General features: G+C 30.6%; 1 protein-coding gene across 10 annotated transcripts in view; it reads left to right on the top strand.

Annotated features, from left to right (window-relative positions):
• LOC125064843 (RNA binding protein fox-1 homolog 3) overlaps positions 1–22,884 on the top strand; it is a 74,455-nt gene that overhangs the window by 34,460 nt on the left and 17,111 nt on the right. For 8 of the 10 annotated variants that reach the window (XM_047672106.1, XM_047672112.1, XM_047672111.1 and 5 more), the window contains exon 2: positions 11,675–11,719. The exons of the other annotated variants lie outside the window; for them this stretch is intronic. In XM_047672106.1, coding sequence (XP_047528062.1) covers positions 11,675–11,719 — 45 coding nt within the window. The remainder of the gene's footprint in view (positions 1–11,674; positions 11,720–22,884) is intronic. 10 annotated transcript variants of the gene reach the window in all.

Below are 22,884 nucleotides of genomic sequence, written 5' to 3' on the forward strand. Positions count from 1 at the left end.
TACGGAGTGAAGTTGTTGCAGACTTGCTATAGATATTACTACCAAGCCACTACGACTATATAAATACACACAATAGCATTGTAAAATGTATAGTTGTTTTCATTCAATGGCGACAATTCTTTATTTATATTGTTATTTTATCACTTTGTACTTAATTATAAATATATTAAAGTTATTTTCGTTTATGTAAACAAAAATTATAAGTCGGTAATTTAAACCAAGCTTAAATAAATATTGTTCATTGATTTTAAAAGCAGCTTGTTTTAAGTAAATAACTAAACGATCCAATCCATTGTTGTGACATTGAACCGTGAATGAATTTGTTATTGCTGTTTCTTTCTATACAAGGATATTTTTGCATGGGTAAAAGAGAAGCAATGTAATAATAAAACTAGGATACCAGGTACCTACCAAATCGTATAAATATAGCAAAACTGGGCGTTAAATAAAAAAAGTAAGTTAAATGTAATGAACAGAAATCGAGGATCTGAAATTGCATTGTAATTTTCGTTTATTTAGCGCATGCGGTATTTTTATCTCCGTCGCCCCTCGCAAGCTGTTTGAACAGTTCAGAGGATGAAAATATCACCCCATACATGGGAATGTCAGTGTTGTTAAGATCAAAAATGAGTGGTAAAGGAATTTGAATAAGATAATATTACATAGTTAGATCTATATTTATTAAAAGAAAATTATATAAAGTATAGTGAAACAGTGCCACAAACATTTATTTTCGTTATCAAGTATTTACATATTAAATGGTTATAAATTATTTTGATTTTAAATATCACGTTAAAAGTTGTTTACTGAAACTTTTTTATCGGAGTCTGAGTCATTAAGAAAAACAAAGCAATATATTCACTCTGCTTTGTCCGAATATTTTCGAAATAAAGTAAATATCATGCATGTTATATACAATGTCTCGACTCACGAATGTCTGGCATAGTACCTACTTCTTTGCCAAAAAACATTATTTTTGGTTATTTGACTGTTTTATATTTAAATGTAATCTTTGTTCCTCAAATAACTACCATTTAATATAAATCAGCTGTTAATTGTAACTAACACAAAATCTTAAATTAATCGATAACCTATTAGTTTTAGAATTTAATAAGATGTAGGTAGGTATATATTAACGATCTTATCTAGCGCCGGAATGAGTATAACTTTTGATCACGACATTAAAATCAAATTTTAAATATGAACAATGCACATCCATGCTAATAATGGCTTTAATTGCTTATAAAAGGAAAATAATATTTTTGTTAAATTAAAATTAATATAAAAACCTTACATGACAGAACTTATCTCATTCCCTTTTATTTGTAAATAAACATTTTGCAATATAAAAGTTATTAGAGCGTAATCTATGCCGCGTGATATTAGCGATGCAGTTCAACAGTTTAGTACATATGCTTGATGCTAATATCTGCAACAATTTTAAGCCGGTTTTTAACTTTTCTCGTTTTTGCGGCTAACGACAGACGATTGTGCTCCATGCTTACGCACCGGTGATCTTTACGACGTTAATTTCGCTCATATTGAAGCTAAATTATACCGGCTTTGTACGGTCTTATTTCTGTTAATTCATCTCAGTCAGTATGTATGAAAACATACATACAATTGTACTTAAACCCGCACATTCGCAATCGCACCCCTCACACCAGCAACGACCCGGGTTTCAAATCTTTCTGAAAAAGACGCAGCGTGGGAAACCAGTGTAACACTTAATGTTTAATTCTATATTAACGTATGTGATCTAACGAGCTGGGTGTCACGAGTCGTTCAGTATTGTGACGTCGATTGTAAATGTTATCAGTCGCAATTCACGATGTAAAAAGATCGACATTTATCGATTATATAATATTTATATTACTAATAATATGATAAAAAGCAATAAACTAATTAATATCTATTATATTCAATCGATTTTGTGATTTTGTAATTGTTAAATCTGTGTAATATAATGTAATTAAATAAATCGGCATTAAGAATTTATTTTAAGCAGGTAGGTATATAAGAGATTATGTTTTTAGCAGTCTTTGCCAAAAAATTAGCAATAGAGGCAACGAAATACATATAAACAAACGAACATACGAAACATATTCATATTTTAATTAATTACACAACATTTAGCTTTATAAATCTGTTTAAAAATATGTTTTTTTATTATATTTTAAAGTTGGATTTTGATTTTTGACAGTATAATGCGGTCCACTAGTTCAGAAAATTAATCTCAATTTTTCCTAACTTGAGATAAAATAATTTTGAAATTCAAATAGCCTGTTTTCAAAGCGTACATTAATTTACCATTCGTTTCATAAACTTTGAATAAATCGTATTGAGGTTGCGGCTCGTTATTGTTATTCGCTCAATCATAAAAACAAATTTTAATTTGGCTTAAAATTATTGATAAGTTCAGATAACAATACTAAAAAATGGTTGAGATGATTATAGGAACTGGTTCACTACTTCAAGGTGAACATGATGCAGTCTGTAATACCGACAAATTATTCTCATAACGCCCTTTGTTCGTATTTTGGGTTCACGGACGCGATAACTTCAGTTCATCCGGCTACCTGCCCAGGAACCGTTCATTTTTGTAGTTCTTACAGGTAGCTATTGTTAAATAGATTTCTGAGAAAAGATTTGAGGGTTCGCTAGGTTAGGCTTTTATAGAATCGTTTTATCGTAACGTAAGTGTAGGTTATAAACGTACAATAACAATTATTTATAGATCTCAAAGCTTCGTTTTCTTTCTTCAATAGGTAATTTGATGTGCTGAGAGGTCGTGATAATATCGTCACATCGTATTTTATTTTCGTTTTCTAAACTCTTTATTTTTTATTTCTAAAAACTCACATTCACATTTGTTATGCAGGTAAATATTAAATTGTGTTAAATCTACACAAGGTCACTCACCATCGAAGCAATGTCAATGAGTTTATTAAAATATATTTTTGTTTGTTTATTGTAAACAAAAGTTATACATATTACGGTTCCATAAGCGACAAAATATTATTAAAACGAATTGTAATAGATGCTGAACTAGGTACGTTATTATATAAAAGTAGCACAGTGTTCTGCAATATCTTTATAGGGGCCGAACAAATCGAGTAATCACGTCTTGTTGCTTGCATATTACCGGTGCGTGTTTGTGACGTCGTACGAGTCTTCAATTACACTGTTCAACGTACGTTGAGCTCTAATGTTCCTCTATTACATGCACTTTCTAACTGAGTCTCGCTTTTTAATGCGCCACGATAAACCATACCACCTTTATAAATGTACTAACCGACTGTTAGTTTTTATTTTATTCCCGAAATTTACGTTAAGACGACTTTTAATTATGCTGGTTTTATCCTGTAACAGATACACAAATATCTAAGCGCGTATACGTGTGCTTTTTTAAATATAAATAGCGGATTTTATAAAAAAAGCTACAGACTTTGTTTTCTTTAATTTATTATTCAATAGGTACAATAATTTTATGAACTTTTCAAAATGTTTCCTAGGCGAAAAAATCTTATGATACATAAAAAAAATTATATTTTTGAACTTTTAAAATTTACTGTAATAAGTAACATTTTATAATTTTTTTTTAACGTGTTAATTTACATTTTAATGTTATGAAGTTTTTTTTGTACATACGCGAATATTCGACCTCTGTGAATGATAAGCTTTGCTAACACTAGAGGTGTTTAAGTTTAACGGTCTTTTTTTCTGATTCGTTTCATACAAACACAACGAAAATAATTGTATTGTATAAGAGATACTTAAAAGGTTCCTCAACAGTAATTATATAATTAATTAAGGAAGCAGACTCTACCTTTAAACTCGAGTAACACAATCTAACTCTATAAATAGAAAATAAAAATAAAAGAAACTCCCAAAATATACTCTTTTATTTTCAAAGAAACGCATTTTAGTTTGAATTTATGTAATTATAAGGACACTTGCATTGAACATGACAGTTCGGTCAAATACGTGTCAAACTACGTGGATAGTAGAAGAATTTCATAGTCATTCGAATTACTCCAAATAAATTATGGGTGCGATCACTTAGTATATTATTTGGAAGTAATTAACTGCCTCGGTAGTGACTTTCTTATGCGGCCGTAGATCCTGAGGTCACTATATGGAATCGCGGATCCGTTTGATTAAAAACTTAGGTTTTTCTGTCAAGAACAAAAAAAATTAGTCACACTGCCAAGCCTTATTTTATTTTATACAAAATTTAAAAAAAAAAAAACATCTTTTTTTGTGTACAGGACACATGCGATGAAGTGGATATATAAAATTAATTAAATTTAAAAGTAGCCGTGACTCATCAAATTTGCTAAATTGTTAATTAATAATAATGGATAATTTCTTATTTTAATACATCGGTCTTGTAAGATATACAAATATAACATCAAATACTAAAAGTATAATTCCCTGTTCCGAAATAACAACGGAATCTTAAGAGCAAAGCAATATGAAATGATAATTTCATTACAATTGTAATCATTTTTTAGATGTGAAAGCTAGCTATATACGGGTTTCTGATATAAATCCTGGCCGTGGAATTATAGGAAAAGCTTTTACTTGTTTTCCTCATAATTCGTTTGTCGGATCCTCAGAACGGATCAGAACCCGCTTTAATGGTGGGCTTCATTGTTGTATTCGCTTCGAGAAAGTTACAAATTAATTTAATGCTCGTAACACAGCCGCTCTTGTTGCGACTGTTAATGAATTACTTATTTCGTCCATTTCAAACTTTGAAGGTAAATCGAGAAAATTATTCACCCTCTATTTAAAAAGACTTTTGTCTAACCATAATTTGATTAAAAATTAAGAATAATTCATTATTTCAGTTTCGAAACACTCAAGTAGAAAAGTAATAATTTTGTTCAAGGGAGATGAAGATGAAAGTACTCTAACAATCCATTTTTTCAGAAACTATTATTAAAGACTACTATAAAAAAAAGAATAGGTTAAAACTTATCTCTTTGAAGTTTGAATGAATTCTGTCTGAAGTCTCTGTGAAGTGCTTTAGACAGTATAATGGTAGAGTCGCTGGTTTCCATGTATAAAATAATGTAGCGAGTTGCGACCTAGCTCGACTTCGCACGGGTGTTGTCATTTATATATATAGTGATCTAAACAACGATTACAATAAAATAACCATCGTAACTGGTCTTATCATTCGCCACAAATACTTTATAATGCTCTATGCCATTTTTTCTTATGTTTTCTTTCAAACATATTTAATATCTTGAAAACTACTTACCCAACCAAGTTTGAACGGCTTTTTTATGTTGTATTTTCTTCTTAAATCCTTAAATACTATATCCTTTTGTATGTTTATACAATTACTTTCTCAATTCTTTTCACTTTAAATTTATTTTATATTTTATGCATTGATTGAACCATCAAAAAAATCCAGTGATTGCTGATGTGATGGCAGTACATCTCATTTGTGTATACCTTGAACAGAGATAGTGTTCGTGACATTATATAATGCCACCCGGTGAAATGAGTGTGCCACCTACTTTCTTTGTGTACATTTTTGCGCATCGGTGCAGCGATGTTCATTTGTCTTCCAGCATACGTATCTACAATCAGTATATTTGATCAAGATATATGAAACATACTCTAGACGCTAAAAATTACAAAAAACTTGACACACTTGATTGCTTTGTCTTACAAAATTATTTCATTAATTCCACGCCATTGACAATGTATTACAGTTTCATCTCCGCTTTCTTCATATCTAGGCGTAGGCGGTAATCGTTTGAATATTTTTGTGGCGTTTTAACGCTGCTCGTGGTTTTATTAACCACTTGTTCGTTTACTTCCTTCTTTGTATTTCAGCTGTGGTTTGGCATTCATTGCATCTTGCAAACAATAACTTTTATAACATCGTCGACACTTAGTAAACGGTATTTTAACTATATTTTTACTTCATTCTATTATAGTTTTTAAAAATATATATTTTTTGTGTTAATTACATTATCTTTCGTTTAATTAACTTTAAATGTTGGGAAAAAAACCTTTAATAAAAATATTTTTATTATTTAAAACACGTAAAAATATAATTATATAAATAATAATTCTGATCAAATATTCTTGATGTTACTTAAAGTGGCTTTTTTATGGGTATATTATGTCCACGTTTATGTTCCCAAAAATCATTATACACATTGGCATTAGTCCAACAGAAGTCGTGGATTCCGAGCTAAACACTATCGTATCACGACTGACGACGATATAAGTAGCTACTGGTATATACATCTCGCATTCCCGAACCACAATCTGTATTAGTATTTAAAAGCAAGGCTATTCTACATATTATGTTCTACGTTATGCCCTGAGAATTGAGTAAAATATTTAGAAAATACAATAACGGTGTTATGTCCATATTATACGACGTTCATTTATAAATTAAAATATTGAATTATTCAGTTGTGCCAAATTTCAATGTTATTATCCATCGTAGTGTAGATTTGTTGTGACTGTAAATCTTGATGGATAGAAAGCCCGACATATTGACAGACGGACGGACACATATCTCGCGAGGAACCTTTTCAATCTTACCTTTTTCGTATTAGGTTTTAGTATTCAAGTATTTTTGAAATCGAACTATATCTTTCGTTATAATTGTGAAATACCTAAGAATAAGAATTGTATAATTGATAGAAAAGTCCCAAAAATGTAATGTTTTATTTAGTCCGAAACACAAAAATACATATAAATATGCGATGTACGGTGTATTTAGATTCTAGACCAATTACCAAATGTAGTAAATATTTATTTTGTAAAATGTCTGATCAACGAAAAAATATATTTTCTTATTGAAAGTTGGAAAACTACCGAGCACTAACACTGGACCTTTCTCATACTGTACACACGCTTTTATGCATCGTAAAAATCGTCTCTGTTTATGTACTTTTATTTTATGTAACAGAAGCAATGAGCATTATTACAATCGTAATCAATGATATATTTAAAGAAATAAGAACTCACTCGTGTTTGATGTTAGATGTATTAATACGATTTTAATGACAAAATAAAAATAAATTTACAAATAAATGTCAGACAGACGACACAGTACCGTCATGAAGCAGGACGGTACTATGACTACGTTACTAGCCTGGTTTTACTTAAAATAAAAATAAAAGTTATGCAAGCCGCTAATGTTCACCCTCTAAGCACTTTTTGCTTTAATAATTTTACTTATTGAGAAAATAAAATAAGTTATTAAAATCAATCAAAAAGTTTTAATGTAACCGCCTTACTCCGCCAGACACCCATTAGCTATTAGGCACCCCGCGGTCATACATATAGCGAACGTCCCACACAATTGTTTGTTTTTTAACATTATTATCTCATTTCGGTAATAAATATTAATTAAATACGTGATTAATTACAAATAAGCTGAAGCTTATCTAAAACCATTTAGTGTATAATTTCCATAATATCCCCGACAGGATGAATAAGTCAAGTTATTGACTTATGCACGTTTCAGTATAATTATTATTTTAGTTTACCTCTTAATATTTTGACAACGTTAGCCGTATGTTGTTTTGGATCAGTGGTTTTTGCACGCATACTGCAAGTAGACGTAAACTACTTTTCTCTTCATGGTTTCACAAAAAAACCAAATACGGTAACGAATAACGATAAACGTTAAGTTGTAATTTAATTGTAATTTTGGTGATCATTTCACCATGCTGATCAATGGAGATAGTTACAATAATTCGTCGAGGCTTGATGTTTATTAAGCTAAAGAACATTTTTTTATTTTTTATTATTAGTTTTCGTTGTTACAAGATTCGATTTGAGCAAAGTAATTTATATATACTAGATTTTTTTCAATAAAGACAGCTTTTCATTATTTTGTTTTATGATGCGTCTTCCTGCAATAATCTTTGTTCATAGAATGTAAAGCCATTGTTTGTTGTTTACACGCAGATAACGAGGTCACGCTATCAAGTAATTGAGCGAAACAAGATTTTTATGTCTGTTGTATGTATTATAGATTTTCGCTAGACAGTATAGTATATAAGAAAGTATAGTTGTGTTTACGTGACTTGGTGGTTTATGGTGGGTAAGATTTAAGTATTTCAAGATTATTCAATACAGTTTATTGTAAATGCTGCGTATTTGCGTTGCGTTTTGTATCCGTGTTATTTAAATTTAAATTGATTACGATGTTGTTTGCACTCACGTCATTTTGGCAGTTTTATCTGAAGATATAAATCTGCAACAATTTCGTAGCGTGTTCATAGTATTGCATGTGGCGTTTGAAGGCGAACCAGTTGGTAAATACCTGTTGGCAAGTTAATCGTGCGCAAGCGTAAGCAAAAGCTACGGACACCGCAGCCAAAGTTTTTACATTCAATAACTGCGATTGTGGTTAACAGTGTACGCCCTGACCGCGACGTATTAGTTAAGACTAAACTTGTTCTAACTCAGTTCTTAAACTGGTATTGAAAGCGGGATATGACGCGTTTAAAGGATAATTATTTTATCGAATTTACCTTAACAGTACGTTATAGACTGATTAATCAAACAATAGAGAAATCGGTTTGGTAATGAGCACGATCAGTTGTCTATAAAATTAACCGTGGCAACTAAAATATCTTTGTTTTTTATGATATAGGCTTGTGGAAGGGCAAACGGATAAGTGTTGGATAACTGTTTTTGGGAGAATGTCTGAAAATGTATCACTCAGCAAGCACGAGATTAATATAAACTAAAAATACGTGTGAAAACGTAGAATCAATTATATTATGAATTAATGTGGTTTATATTTGAGCTAATTATATAGTACATTCCATTGTAGAATTTGCTCGCCTTGCATTAAACTAGCGCGGTAATGTTTATATAGTGCCGCACTTCATCTTTCAAGAGATGTATGCATCTGGTGCCTGTATTAATAACCCACCGCGATTTACAATGTTTGATCCAGGTATTTCTTAACACTGTCATGAGAAAATCATTTCTAAAAAAATCTGCACCATTTATTAAAAATTACACGAATAAGTATTTTGATTAGACTACGAGAAAAGTACTTAGTAATTATCTGTAATTGAAATTGTACCCTTTTTAAATAAAGATGCGTTAAATCAACAAAAGTACAATTATTCATCGTACCAATCAAACTGGTTTATTGGTTACCTACTTTAACATCGCTTGGTCTTCATTGTTGTTACGAAACTCGTCAAATATTGAGTAAATACTAAATACCACACATGTAGACTTGAAGAGATTGTCAAAATATACTTTCATTGCAACCGTCAACACAGTATACGTATCCTTAATTATTTTTTTATATAAAATGTACATTGTTATAATATTTTAATATAAAGATGCAACCGTCGCTGGCTGTTTCTTAGCTGTGTAGTAGATAGAATAAGGGCCTACATAAAAAAATGTACCGCAAAACATTACTTACGCGGTGCACGCCTCGAGTCGTCATAGTTCTGGCAATTTACATGAATTGATTTTGTGTACACCTAATTTCTTATGCCATTCTCATTAAATCACTCCTGCCTTTAGTGAAAACTACAGGAAAATCCGTTCAGTATTGATTTAGTATTATCGCAAGATACACAGAGAGAACCGACTTGGACACTTGGTTTTTATAGTATGTAATATGATAATAAACAATAAACCCACGTGAACAAAAGTTGCTATAGCGGCTACTATAATTTAACCAAATTAAGTCACTTGCAGCGAAACTTTGGATGGATGGATGTTATTCAATCACGGCTGAACGGATCTAGATGAAATTTGGCACAGAGATAGATGACTGGAATAGCAAATAAGTTTTTATCTCAGAAAATGCACAGTTCTTATAGGATAGAATAAAAATGGAATACATGTTTCTTTGTAATCGATAAGTCTGAAACTATTGAAACGATTAAAAATTATTCTAAGAAGTGTAACATATTCCAGTAATATTAATTTAAAAATAATAATATGAAAAATGCAGTCTAACAGTCTCAACACTTGGTTCTTGCTGGTTCTTAATTATTGAAATACTTTGTATCTATATTATATATTTAAACATTGTTATTAGTTATAAATAATTAATGATGACTAAATTAAACTGGCATTGTGGCAGGTTTAGGAGGATTTCGTTACAAACTGAACGCGGACAAAGCTGCGGGTTGAGCTAGAATTATATAATAAAAGTAATCGTTGTTTTGATAGGTTCCATTTTAAGTTACAACTGTGGGTGGTGCCATGATAAAGATCAATGTTTCGTTTATTTTATCGTTAAATAATTATATATCTTATACAAAGTGTGCTGGTTAGACGTGCATGAATGACGAATGTGCTGTATGTGGTAACCGTTATTAGTTTTTTACCCATTTGTAATATCACGATTAATTCTTTTTGATTACGACATTTTTGTTCAGTTAATTTATAAGGTGAAAGTGAATCGTTGTTATTTGTGTTCATAATACTTTGTAAGGCATAATGTGTGTGTTTAATCAATTGGGATGGGATGGCATTAATTGGTCGCAAAATATTTGTTATGAAAGAAAAAGACTAAAATTTGGAAAAATTAACATTTTTTTTTTATGGAAATCTGTCTGATATGGTAATAATATCATTTTATAACAATTTAATAAAATAGTTGATAAGACCATTTAAATAAAATAACAATGGTATTTTTTTCAATTTCAACTTAAACAAAATTATATCTGATGCTGATGAAGACTGTAATTCGTTATCTGATATGTTTGTAAAATCTTTATTCAAACTGTCTCAAACTCAATGGCAATATAATGTCGACGATACTAACTGCTATTTTCTCCACTTACCAAATAATCTTACATATGATAGTGGCGACCATGTTTAATATAAACCAATACCAGCGATGGTTACTTCAGTTGACCCTTAGGTTATCTATATTTATGTACATTTACTGTTATCTGTCATGCATATTAAGACGAAACATTTACAGTTGTTAATGTATCATACAATAATATTATTTCATTTTGTTTAGCCAAGTGCGGAATAATAAAATGACGCGTTTTTTATTATTTCGCACTGAGCAAGGCAAACCTGGGCTATCATTGCCTTTATTTTCTATTCGAAGCGATGCAAATGTATTCCGATTCAGGTGAATAGGGCAAGTTATCCCGGTCTCTAGCGGGCAAACGAAAAATATTTGGGCGGCTGCCAGCGTGGTTCGAGCTCGCGGCCGAAGCGATGCCTCGTCGAACCACAGCGATTGCCCAGTAATGCAATACCGTACTAAAGTGCACTGTTCAATTCATATGCGTAATACGAATTGAATTACAACACATTATCGATCAATGGCTTTAAACAATATATTTGAGTTTTACCTCTTGACATCGTAACCAAACGCGTCTTATAACAAACTATTGAAAGTTTAAAGAAGGTATTTTCAAAGTAATTAAATATACATCATGCTAATGGTTAAAATAATACGTGGCACATCATTAACCGTCGTTCCAAATAACATATTAAACATTTTTAAGATTATGTTCAAACGTAAGCTCTTTATAACAGTTAATTTGGAGATCTTATTCAAAAACCACAGGAGAAAATATATTTTATAACGTTAGATTAGAAACAGATAACGTCGTTTGATTATCTTATTTTTTTTTAAATCTCTTTCTAATAGTAACGATAGCTTCATTTGTTTCAGGTGAGTAACGGCAATGTCATCGATACAGGAACACCTACCCTACTGGTATTTAAAATTTGTCATTATAAGCATGTGAATGCAATACATGTCTTGCTATGTGATGCGTATGTCGTGTATTAATTAACATAATATGTACATTTTAAATCAACTCATACGTTTATTTAGTAGGGTTGCCAACTGTCCCTAGAATTATAATACTATTGTTTTTCTTTAAATATGAGCACTAGTTAGTTATATTCGTCATTTTGGCGTGTTAACTATCATTAATTTGACACAACGAAGATTTTTTTTATTTAATTAAATCTCTATTTATCTACGAATATGCACAAAAGCACGGATGGCAACCCTACATATTATTCTATATTGCTTATTCATAGGTATACAGATTTTTTTAATGGGCACAAAAAAAATTTTTTATAAAATTAACGCTATTTGTGCTTTATTATTTAATCGAAAAGAACATCAATCCTGCGTAATAACACTAATATGTATGCTGTCTTTGCATGTATAATATATTTTATTCATATCGATCACATAAAATAGTCACTTGTAAGTCTATAAAAGTAACTAAATACTGATATTAAAGTTACCTGTTTCTAACTACTAACTTCAGAGCTTGTTACGTACCGGTTTAGTTACTGTATTTATATAAAATTAGAAATTCATATATAACTTCTTAACATAATATTCAACATAATTACCATTTACTTGATATAGATGAAACATAAAAATATGAATGTCATCGCTTGTTATACCTGTCGTCTGTTCACTGTCTTTATATTTAATGCGACATTTATTAGATATTAAGACAAGAAACGAAACTTCGTTTCTTTGTAATATATATTTCACGGATTAATTACATAATTAATTAATAATAAAATCTAAGACACGACCATAAGGATCAAGTAAATACATAAGTATTACCGAATTTACCAACGTTTTAGAAGTTTTCGAATTGAAGTGTCTCATAATATTGAAGTATTTAATCATACATAACTACAATAATTACGTCACAGCAGGATAAGAACCCTCAACTCCTATCTTGTCATTGTTATGTCAATTAGCTGCGTTCGTTTGCCTGTCGTGGTAATAGGTACCTTCATAATATGCTTCTAAATTAGCGATCGTAAAGTTAATCTACATATAAGGTATATTAGTAGCGTTACCTCACAATAATATTCATTGGTGCATAAAAACGAAAACGGTATATATATATAACCCAGCTTAGTTTCACAATAGTCGAGAAAGAAAAGGATATAACGTGCCTGTTTATAAATCTTGTGATAATAATATTTCGCCTATCCTATGAAGACGTGTTGTATGGCTCGTATTTCTGTATGACGAGCATGGTGCCTTCGAACGTGCACCTGTTTTGAATTCGAATTAACCTCTGCTGATTCATGTCTATAAGCCATTTTAAACTCTAAAGTATGCAAACGCAGAACGTGTTCTATAATGTCGACTATTACATATACTTCATCCCGGACTGCGATGCATATAAATAGCCTATTCTTATTGCTAAAGTTGAAATAGTGTAATTTTATTACGAACGTACCTCTTACAAAGGTTAAAAGGAGACTTTATAAAAAATAATTCCTTTTCACGGCACCATTTGCAACGTTCACCTATAAGTCGAAATTATCAATACTATTGTAGATCAAACTTACTTATTTATTGGTATTTGATTATGTTTGAATACAAGATTTTTGTAGGATAATTTATTTTAAAGCAGTTTTTTAATTGTCTGTTATATAAACATATTCGGTTTATTATGAAGTTTCATACAATTCCTTTAAGACTAGAAATAAAAAGTTTACAAGGACAAGTTCAAACTTCACAAGCTTTGAAACGTCGGGACCCATGACCCCCGAGACCGCAAGCAACTTGAAAGTTTCAGAGAACTATATAAAGCGTAAACCGAGACCGTTATACGCATTCCTACTTTGTCCTTTAATAGCCGTTATGAAAAGTTACTAACTGTGGATTATCATCGGTTTCAAAAGACGAGTTTCAAAGAAGTCTCGTTAAGAGGCGATACACGTGCCGAATGTTTTTGTGAGCGCATTGTCGGATTGTCATGGGAATATGTATATGTATATCCTTTATGAATTGGATATAAGTGTAATAACGTGAATAACGAAATCCGTATTCACATTTCAGTATTAGCAGAGTTTCATAATATATAACAAGTTGGTCCTGCTCTCAAAGGCTCAGTGATATTAGTTTTAAAACTATATGCGTTAGTGGTAATAGGTGATGTAAGTAGTTACTATAAAATAAAAAAGTAATTTAGACGATATATATATTGTTAAACTATGCTATAAAAGGAGGGAGTTATAATGGGATCTCCGCTATTAATATTTTACAAATTAAAAATGTTAATCTTGTAGACACTGATAAAATGAACTTCGAGTATATATATTTTTATTTGTTAATCATAAAAAATAATATTTTTTATTGATAGTTATTGTGGTAAATATTTACCAGTTTAATTTGCTTGTAATTTGCGATATCAAATGGATCGGATGGCTGTGTAACCTTTAAAACTTGTCGTGTATCGAAGTACCATTAAGGCCTCTCCTGGATCGGTGCCAGAGTAGAGATATTATTAGCACGTCGACAACGTCCGAGTTAATCAAGCTCAAATAAGATCAATATTTCCCGTAGGTGATGGTCTCAGGGACGCGGTTCTGCGCCGCCCGCCTGTCAGCCAGGATTAGTGAATACAACTGACAGCGATGGATGCCCGGACACTGTCCAAACCTTTAATTTATATATGTCATTAACCTCTTTACGTCTCTGGAGTATCTCAGTAAACACGTAAATTAAAATACAGAAGGTTATTTCAAATATAAGTCGTTGACACAATAATATGTTTTGGCTGCGAGTGTGCGTTTAAAATCAAATCCGTAGTACTTTTGGATCGGAGAAAGCAAGCACCGAGTTGCTTTAGCGTCTAGACAACACGGACCAGTTCTATGTGAGAGTAAATTTCTTAGAAGCTGGTAAGTACCTATGGCCTACTGACACTTTGCACTTGAGTATGAAGCAAGTTTTTATGTAAGTTCACATCAATGGTGTTGAACAAAAGACACAACGGATATGCAAAAACTCACAACATTGGCTGCTAATGAAGTTTTTCTAAAGATCGTTTATTTCATTTTAATATTTGACTGTTAAAGTTTTATTAGAAATTACTTCTTATATATTTTAAGCTATATTTTAGTTCACTTCAAATTGTCTGTTTGACACTTTCCCAATAAAGTCAATAAATGTTTTATGAATAATTATTTTTGTAAATTAAAGTAATTCAAAAATGCCTTTTTGATTTTTGAACGCATACATCTATCTAGAAAAAACTGTTTATTGTATACTGTATTTAAGTATTGAATTTTATCAAAGAAGAAATATTCTACATAAGTAAGGAACATTTAATAGGATATAAGAGTACAGAACTCATTTAGTATGAATGTGAATTCACTGGGTTACATACATTTTGAACAAAAATATATAATGTAATGCTTCTGGCTATAACAAATCGTTTTTATCATGTCGTAATAGTCCTATAATTAGAAGAACAATTAACTCTTTTTTATATGTTTTATATAACAGAACTATGGTTACTGCTGTTAGATGTTTTGAATAAATAAATAAATTATGTGTCGGACAGCATATTTAATTTAAAATAACATACGATATTATTCGCAAAATCATTTATTACAATGGGTTCTCATAATATAGACATAAAATCGGATAACTCCAAACCACCTGGCAATTAGCATTCAACAATGTGAAGTGTAGAAAAATTTAAACGATATATTGAAAATTAATTTCTAAAATATTAAGTCCCGTATGTATCTCTCTAACACGGTTTATAGGTGTTTTAATTAAAAATATAATTAAATAGTACTTTTCGTCTCAATAACTATTTCGTCCATCTTTGCAAAAAAATAAAATTATTACGTTCTCCATTTCTTTTTTCATTATATTATCTAACATACATATTTTCTATAACTTATTTCCATCAAATATATAAAAGTGAATATCTTATATTATCTTACTTCGATTTACAATGAAGGTAACCGCGAAAATTATCGCGTGAGGTAACAGTAGGCTAGTGAGAAAATTTCTAAATTTTAATTGCTTCCATGTAAAAAAGCTTTAATAATCGATTTCTTACTCTCTTCACATTAAATGTAGGTTCATCATCATGTTAATATCTCTTAAAGAAATATACCGAGACACTTTATATACATAGATATTCCTAATTTTGCAACGTATCTATTTCTTATTTAATATAAAAGGTAGCAAACGGTATTTAGTAGGCCACGTTATAAAAGACTTAATTAAGGGGACCGGCGACCCATAAAATAGAGTCGGCAACACACCCCTAGCTCTGTTTCAAAGAGATTGTACCACTCGGGTCGGCTGTAATGCAACGATGCTGATACTCATTCCATTAATACTCTATATGTAAACGCTTGAATAATCTTGTATTTAATTAAAGATATGTTTTATTCCTATTAATTAACGGACTTACTATAAACTATTTAATAGAAGAATTAAATTGGTCTTTCTGAAAGATTCATTTGCGTTTCTTTATTTAGTTCTCATTTTTCAAATGTTTTATTTAAGAAAAGGAAGGTTTTCTTTACAAAGTTAATCATGTGCAAAATATCTTATCAAATGTATCTTTGGTGCCAGTAGCGTTTAAATCAAGAGAAAAATAATTTCTGAATTAATATATCTATAAAAAAACCTATTCATACATATGATACAAATTAATATATAATGTATGTAATTATTTCCAGTTGTACAACATAGTTTGATAGTATCGCTCATGCTTCAGACATCATCTTGGTGACAAGATTAGCAGCGGAATGCTTCATTTGCATATAACATAACCAATTTGTGTCCTTGTTCAGACCTAACAGATAGTTCGAGATTGTTTACAAAAAAATATTATTGATGCGTTAGAAAATACATTATTTATTAAAAAATAATGATTAAATAAAAATATAGCAGAGTGATTATTCCGTCATTATACTCAAAATTATGTGTATCTTCTAATATAAGTATCGTTTTCAATTATATTTCATGTTATACAATAATGAATACGATTTCCCAATTTCACGAACCACTGATTTTGTCCACTGTTCTTGAATCAATTAGAAAGATTATAAATTTATCGAACTAATTTGCGAATTGGTAGACTCTGGATAGAATATATGTCATGGTAAAATTTAAGCATGTAAAATATGTCAAACCCTTTTTAAGTGCATTAATTTATTATTACGATTAATCTTCACTTATATATATTTTTTTTAACAAATTATAAATAGAGAATCTGGTTTAAAAAAAGTAAAGTATAAAGTTTCCAAATAATAGAAGCTCGATAAGAGTACTGTTTCAACACAGTTTAATTCATACTTATAGCATATACATTGATTTTTGAATTTATTATAGCAGTATTATTGATTCGTAAAGGAAATTGTAAAATCTAATCACTCAACATTTATATGTATGTGCAAGTTGTTTGACGTTAGGCCATCGTACGGTATTTGTGCCAAATAATGAATACCGGATTGAGTACAAAATATATTGACGAAAAACTTATACTTGTTGGTGTAATAATAGATTGCATATTATGTCGATGTTTTTTGACATTATGTCTAAATTATATTCTTATAGTTATCGAGAATCACAAACTTAGAAGTTATGTCATGGAATGCCAGTAAAACCAGTTATTCTGCCTTTAATCATCAATTCTATCTTGGTGTTGTGTTCCGATGCGTATCTCGTGTGAGCGAGTTTTATGTTTGGCAGTACATTGGCTATTTATTTATATTTGTGAATTACCAAACAATATACCAATTATTCATTTAAATATACGGAAAAAAGAAGATTAACTCATTCTCACTGTTCCCGTGAGTTTAATGCTTCGAAGCAATTTGAAGTGTAAATTGTTGCAAACGAAGCAAAATTACATTTAGGATGGGCTTTATCATATTAGCGTTACGTCATTGGATTAGCTCAAAGTGAACTACACGTCCAATTGTGTCAACATTCCTCTCGTTAATAGGGATATGGTATTCAATGCAGGCAACTAACGTGCTAGGGACTAATTTGTCAATTGTGTCTACAATTGCGCCCCTACATGCCCGCGTTGAATTCTGTCAATCTAAATAAAATTTCAAATATAAATTTTTCGTAAATTATATGATTTTTGTATAAGATAGATATAAAATACTTTCACATACTTAGGTATATTATACTTATATTTTGATAAAAACATATTAAAAAAAAATGTTGTGATATAAAATTTCGTGTAAGTAAAGTACTCAGTAACTGATTTTTTAAATTTAATCACAATCGAATATTCTAGAATTATCGTAAATGAATTATTTTTGAAAATCATAGCAAAAATAATTTATTTAGCTTTTGCTTTATTTAGATATGTAACTTTTCTACAGTTTTGATAGTAAAATGAGAGAGTTTTTATCAACACTACGGATTTAGTAACCCATGTTTTTAATTCTATCAAAGCGTAACGTAGAATGAATAGATAGACAACTATTGAATCATAGCTTGGTAGCGAAACTGTTTTTATTGGATATACTAAAAGTACTAAATAATCAGATAGATACAATTATTACAGAAAGTAGTATAAATACGAAATTAAAAGCTCAATAACAAAATATAAAGAAAAAAACAACAAATTACAAAATATATCAGTTAAATAATACAGTACAACAATAATTAATAAAACCGAAAAAATTGAAATAACATTTATTTCATTAATATTGTGTTGTCGTGTCTTCGTGTCGCCGCTCTTTTTTAATGTCCTATTTTATATATCCAGAAAATAAACTAAGGTACTATGTATTATATAGCCACGATATATGAGCTTCCAAATGGATAAGCCTAGATTTTATTAATTAAAATCCATTGAGTGGTGCTCTGGGTACTCAGACAGATAATATTTTTAATTATTTTGGCGTTGACCCTAATTACAATGATTATACGTACGGAGATAAATTAAAACACTACACGTTTAGACAATCTCTCGCAGCCTCTTTGTTTGTTAATTATAAAATCGGTTATAGATTGCCATAAATATCAATATTATCTTGATATTTTTATGTTTCAAGTGTGCCTGTGCCAGTGAATTTAAAGGCATTATATGGAATTACTTCAAAAGTTCGGTCCTAATTTATGAATGTCATATATTAATAGGAGAAGAGAAAACTACGTTTTAAGCCAATAAGGCTAAGAATTGGCATATTTAAATTTTAATAAAGGGAAAGAGGGTAGAAAGATATGTGTTATGAATACTTTATATCGAATAAAAGTAAATAAATAATAATTTATGTACATATTGTCAATGACAACACACGTTTTGTCAAACCTAAAAATCAATAACGCGTATTTAGACATTTCTTTGGATTTTTCCAGCTGGTCCTTATCTTTTCTATCTATCAAAACAACGCATCCTATGTTTTTATTAGCAATAAATTACGGTCGATTTCGACCTATGGACGACCATTAGTTTATATGAAACAAGCTTTTAACAGCTGGCCTATTGTTAATTTATACAACATTGTATAATGTTCAAATAGTATAATATTGAGAACAAGTACCACGAAATCATACATATGCATAGCCATAGAGCCTTACCCTGCGAGAGGGGTAGTCCGCAACTTCGGCTGAAGCTGTGCGCTTCGCTAAGCACTGTAAATACTCTCTTAGTCACGTAGCGCTACTGTTGAATATTAATATATGAAATAATATTAACCTAAAGAAATTTTACTGAAAGTAAAGCTCCACCCGCTCCCGTTTAAGCGTATCTCAGCAGATAAAATTGATTCTGTAATATATAACCTATTAATAAATAAGCGATGTCTGCTGTATTATTTTTGTGAAGGTATTCTTCTCATTGTTAAACCACCGCTTTATGCTTGTCATAATTTTAATTTTAAAAAATCTGTTCTTTGTCAAACCCATTAAAAAGTTTATTTTGGTTTGTTAGACAGGTTTTTTTAATTAGTGATATGATCGTTCATTGATTCGTCTGCTAAATATGCTTTCATGCTTTCATAATTATAGTGCACAAATAAAATATGCATGTTCGAGCTTTGTTTCACATGCACCGTGTTCGGCGCGTGTTTACGAATGTAAGACAGGGCTTGCGACATGACAACACAAGAAGGACCGGGGCTGCAATTTAACATTCCTTGGCACATTCTCCACCCGCTGTTGACGTAACCCCAATTTATTTGTGTTTAGTAATTGATGTACCAAAATGGGTCATTCAAGTACATATAATGGAATCACGATAAAATAAACAAATGACTCGATCAAAAATCGTCATTAAAAATCATTTAGTTATTGCTATCGTAATTTGAAGCGTGATAAAATAATATTTGAAATCAATCGAATTACGTATTTTTGTGTCTGGCTTGTATGTTGGTAGTGTAATAGCTGAAACCTGTAAATCGGATGTAGATAACATTTTAATAATTCAGGCGAGCACGTCAGCCAGACTACGTTGATACTAGGGTTTCATAGTCAGAAACAAAACCCTCTTAATAGAACTAATAATAACATTTCGTAATTTTCGCCTGTTGTTTAGTTTTAATATTGTTGAGACCAAAGTTAAACCGTATGTCTATGACAAGATGAAACATAATACAATGATCAATCGTTTCAAAAATTATTAATTTCACCTTCAGTTACATTGTTTCATTGTTCTACGCGAATTGAACGTTAAATACATGAATAGATTCAAATTTCTGTTAAAGTAATATAAAATAAATGTGCTCTTCCGTGGCGACCGCTTCTGCATTTTATATTATGTAGTCCAGTTAAGATCAATTACGTTTAATTGTCCGTGATATAATTATCTAATTGTAAGCGGGGTGCCGGGTGACACATACGAGATGTTGAATTCTATTCTTTTCACTTTACGTATTTGTTTTAAGAATAAACATTTTCTTAAATATCTATACCAACGAATCTTTAGTCTGAAAAATGCGTTCAACATGACGTGTTCCCCTTACGTATGTGTGTAATTTACACATATAATTACATTATAGTTTTGTTTGGACATTTTTGCTTATTGTTTCTCCGATTTTAATATACGTACCTATAATATAATTGGCCACTATTAAAATATATTAATATTTTTCTAAGAATTAATTCGTCGATCAATATCTAAAAAGTCTTAACTTTATTTATAAATGTGAACACACTATTTTAAATATAAAAGAAATTATTTGATATGTTTAAATATTTTTACGCTTGTTTAAATAAAGATACATCGCCAATGCGGATAAATAAGTTTTAAGTAAAATATTCATGGTATCGTGGAGAAGCAAACGATTTTATTTCAAATAACAATTTTATCTAGAAATCAATAGATGTAGGTAGTGAGAATGTTGTTAGTTCTGTATTAAATTAAGTATTACTTCGAAATACTAATAGTCTGAATTAAACACTACACTTTTTACATTTTACTTACACGCGAATAAACCATTGAATGAAATGCTAAAACTGTATAAACATTTTATTTATATCTTAGAGCAATAACCTTCAGTATTTGAAAAGCCAAGATGGTCACGTAGATAGAACCCATGCATCTGGGCCGAAAATCGGGTTCAAATCCTACCAACGACTAATTTTTAATAGTGTTTTATCGGTGTTGCGTTATGTAACAATTCATCTCGTTCTCGGTGGTGAAGGTAAACATTAAGGTGAAACCTGATGTGTTTGAAGAAACCTTTGCACGGTACTACAACAATTAGCACTTTAGATTCAAGACTCTATTAACATGCCACTTGGTCCTGATTCCTTGCAGAGATTAACTCTCATGTTCCCTACATCTACCTCTCAATGCTATATCACACACAAGTGACTATTAAATGTTAATGTTATTCCTTTTATAAAACTTAGAATATTTATTCAACGCACAAGTGTGCAAACGTTCGATGCTTTTTATCTAAATAAATAACCATTTACTATTTTAATTGTTTCTAGCATGATCTTATATAGCTGTTGTATGTTCATATATACATAGTTTTGATATTTTAATAAATCACGTCTCTAATTTGAATATCGTTGTCGTCGATCCCATTATTTATGACATATTTGTCTTCCAACATTGATAAGGGTAGGGTCAACAGAGACTTCGACCTCTTAAACACTAATTTATATTTATGTATAAATTATAATTGCCATTTACGCGTCAATCGCCCTGATAATTAGGAGGTACTAATTTATTAACTACTATTTAATGTGTTTATATTTAACATTCCATAGAAGTCGATTTAAAATAACGCTTTCGCTCAGTCTTCAGTCAGTCAGTCTTTCAATCTTTGGTCTTTTAGGGTAAATTACTATCAACATGAGCTGTTGTTGAACATCTGTTTTTGGAAGTAGAGACCAACATCACAGTTGAATGCTCGACGAATTACAGTGCCGCTCTATAAAAAGTCAGTTTGTTTACGCGGGAGCTCCAGCTTGCCGGATATGACTGGGCCGTGGCGCGCCGCATGTGTAAATGATCTTTGTAAATTTTCTTCATGCTTTACTATGTTGTTTATGCACCTATTATTTTATTGCCTATACCACGAACTTGAGTGACTACGATAATTTTTTAATGTTCTTCAGTTCGTGTATTTCATTATTTCTAATAATATATTATATAAGGTCTCATATGTAACCAAAATTGCAGATGGCTTGATTTGTAATACACCTGGTAAGAGTATCAAGGTGGACAATTATAATTGAAAATAACAAGAGAGCTCTTCGTTCCCACCCAAGAGTCGAGACTCTCCAGTTAGTGTCGTATATAATTTGCAGCTGTGTTCATGAAATTCTTCTAAATATATCCGACCGTTCTAGATTATTCTACTCTTATATATATATTGAGAGATTTTATAAGACGCTAGATGCCAGTTTATTGAGCTCTGTGAATTTAATAAAGAAGCAAGTTTTACCGTTTCTCCTAGATATTAAATTCTCTACATTAAGTAAACTGTTTGTGCTACATAGAAACTCTTATGTACCTATTCACTGCTACATGATATCTTCAACGTAAGCAAACCCGCAGCAACTTTACATTTCAGTCTATCTCTTTGTGTAAGTTATAAGAATACTTTTCAGTCAAAATTTCAGTGGTGCAATATTGAGTTTGCACAATTTAAAACAAA

This window comes from Vanessa atalanta, chromosome 6 (assembly GCF_905147765.1).
Source record: "Vanessa atalanta chromosome 6, ilVanAtal1.2, whole genome shotgun sequence".
NCBI classification, from domain to species: domain Eukaryota; kingdom Metazoa; phylum Arthropoda; class Insecta; order Lepidoptera; family Nymphalidae; genus Vanessa; species Vanessa atalanta.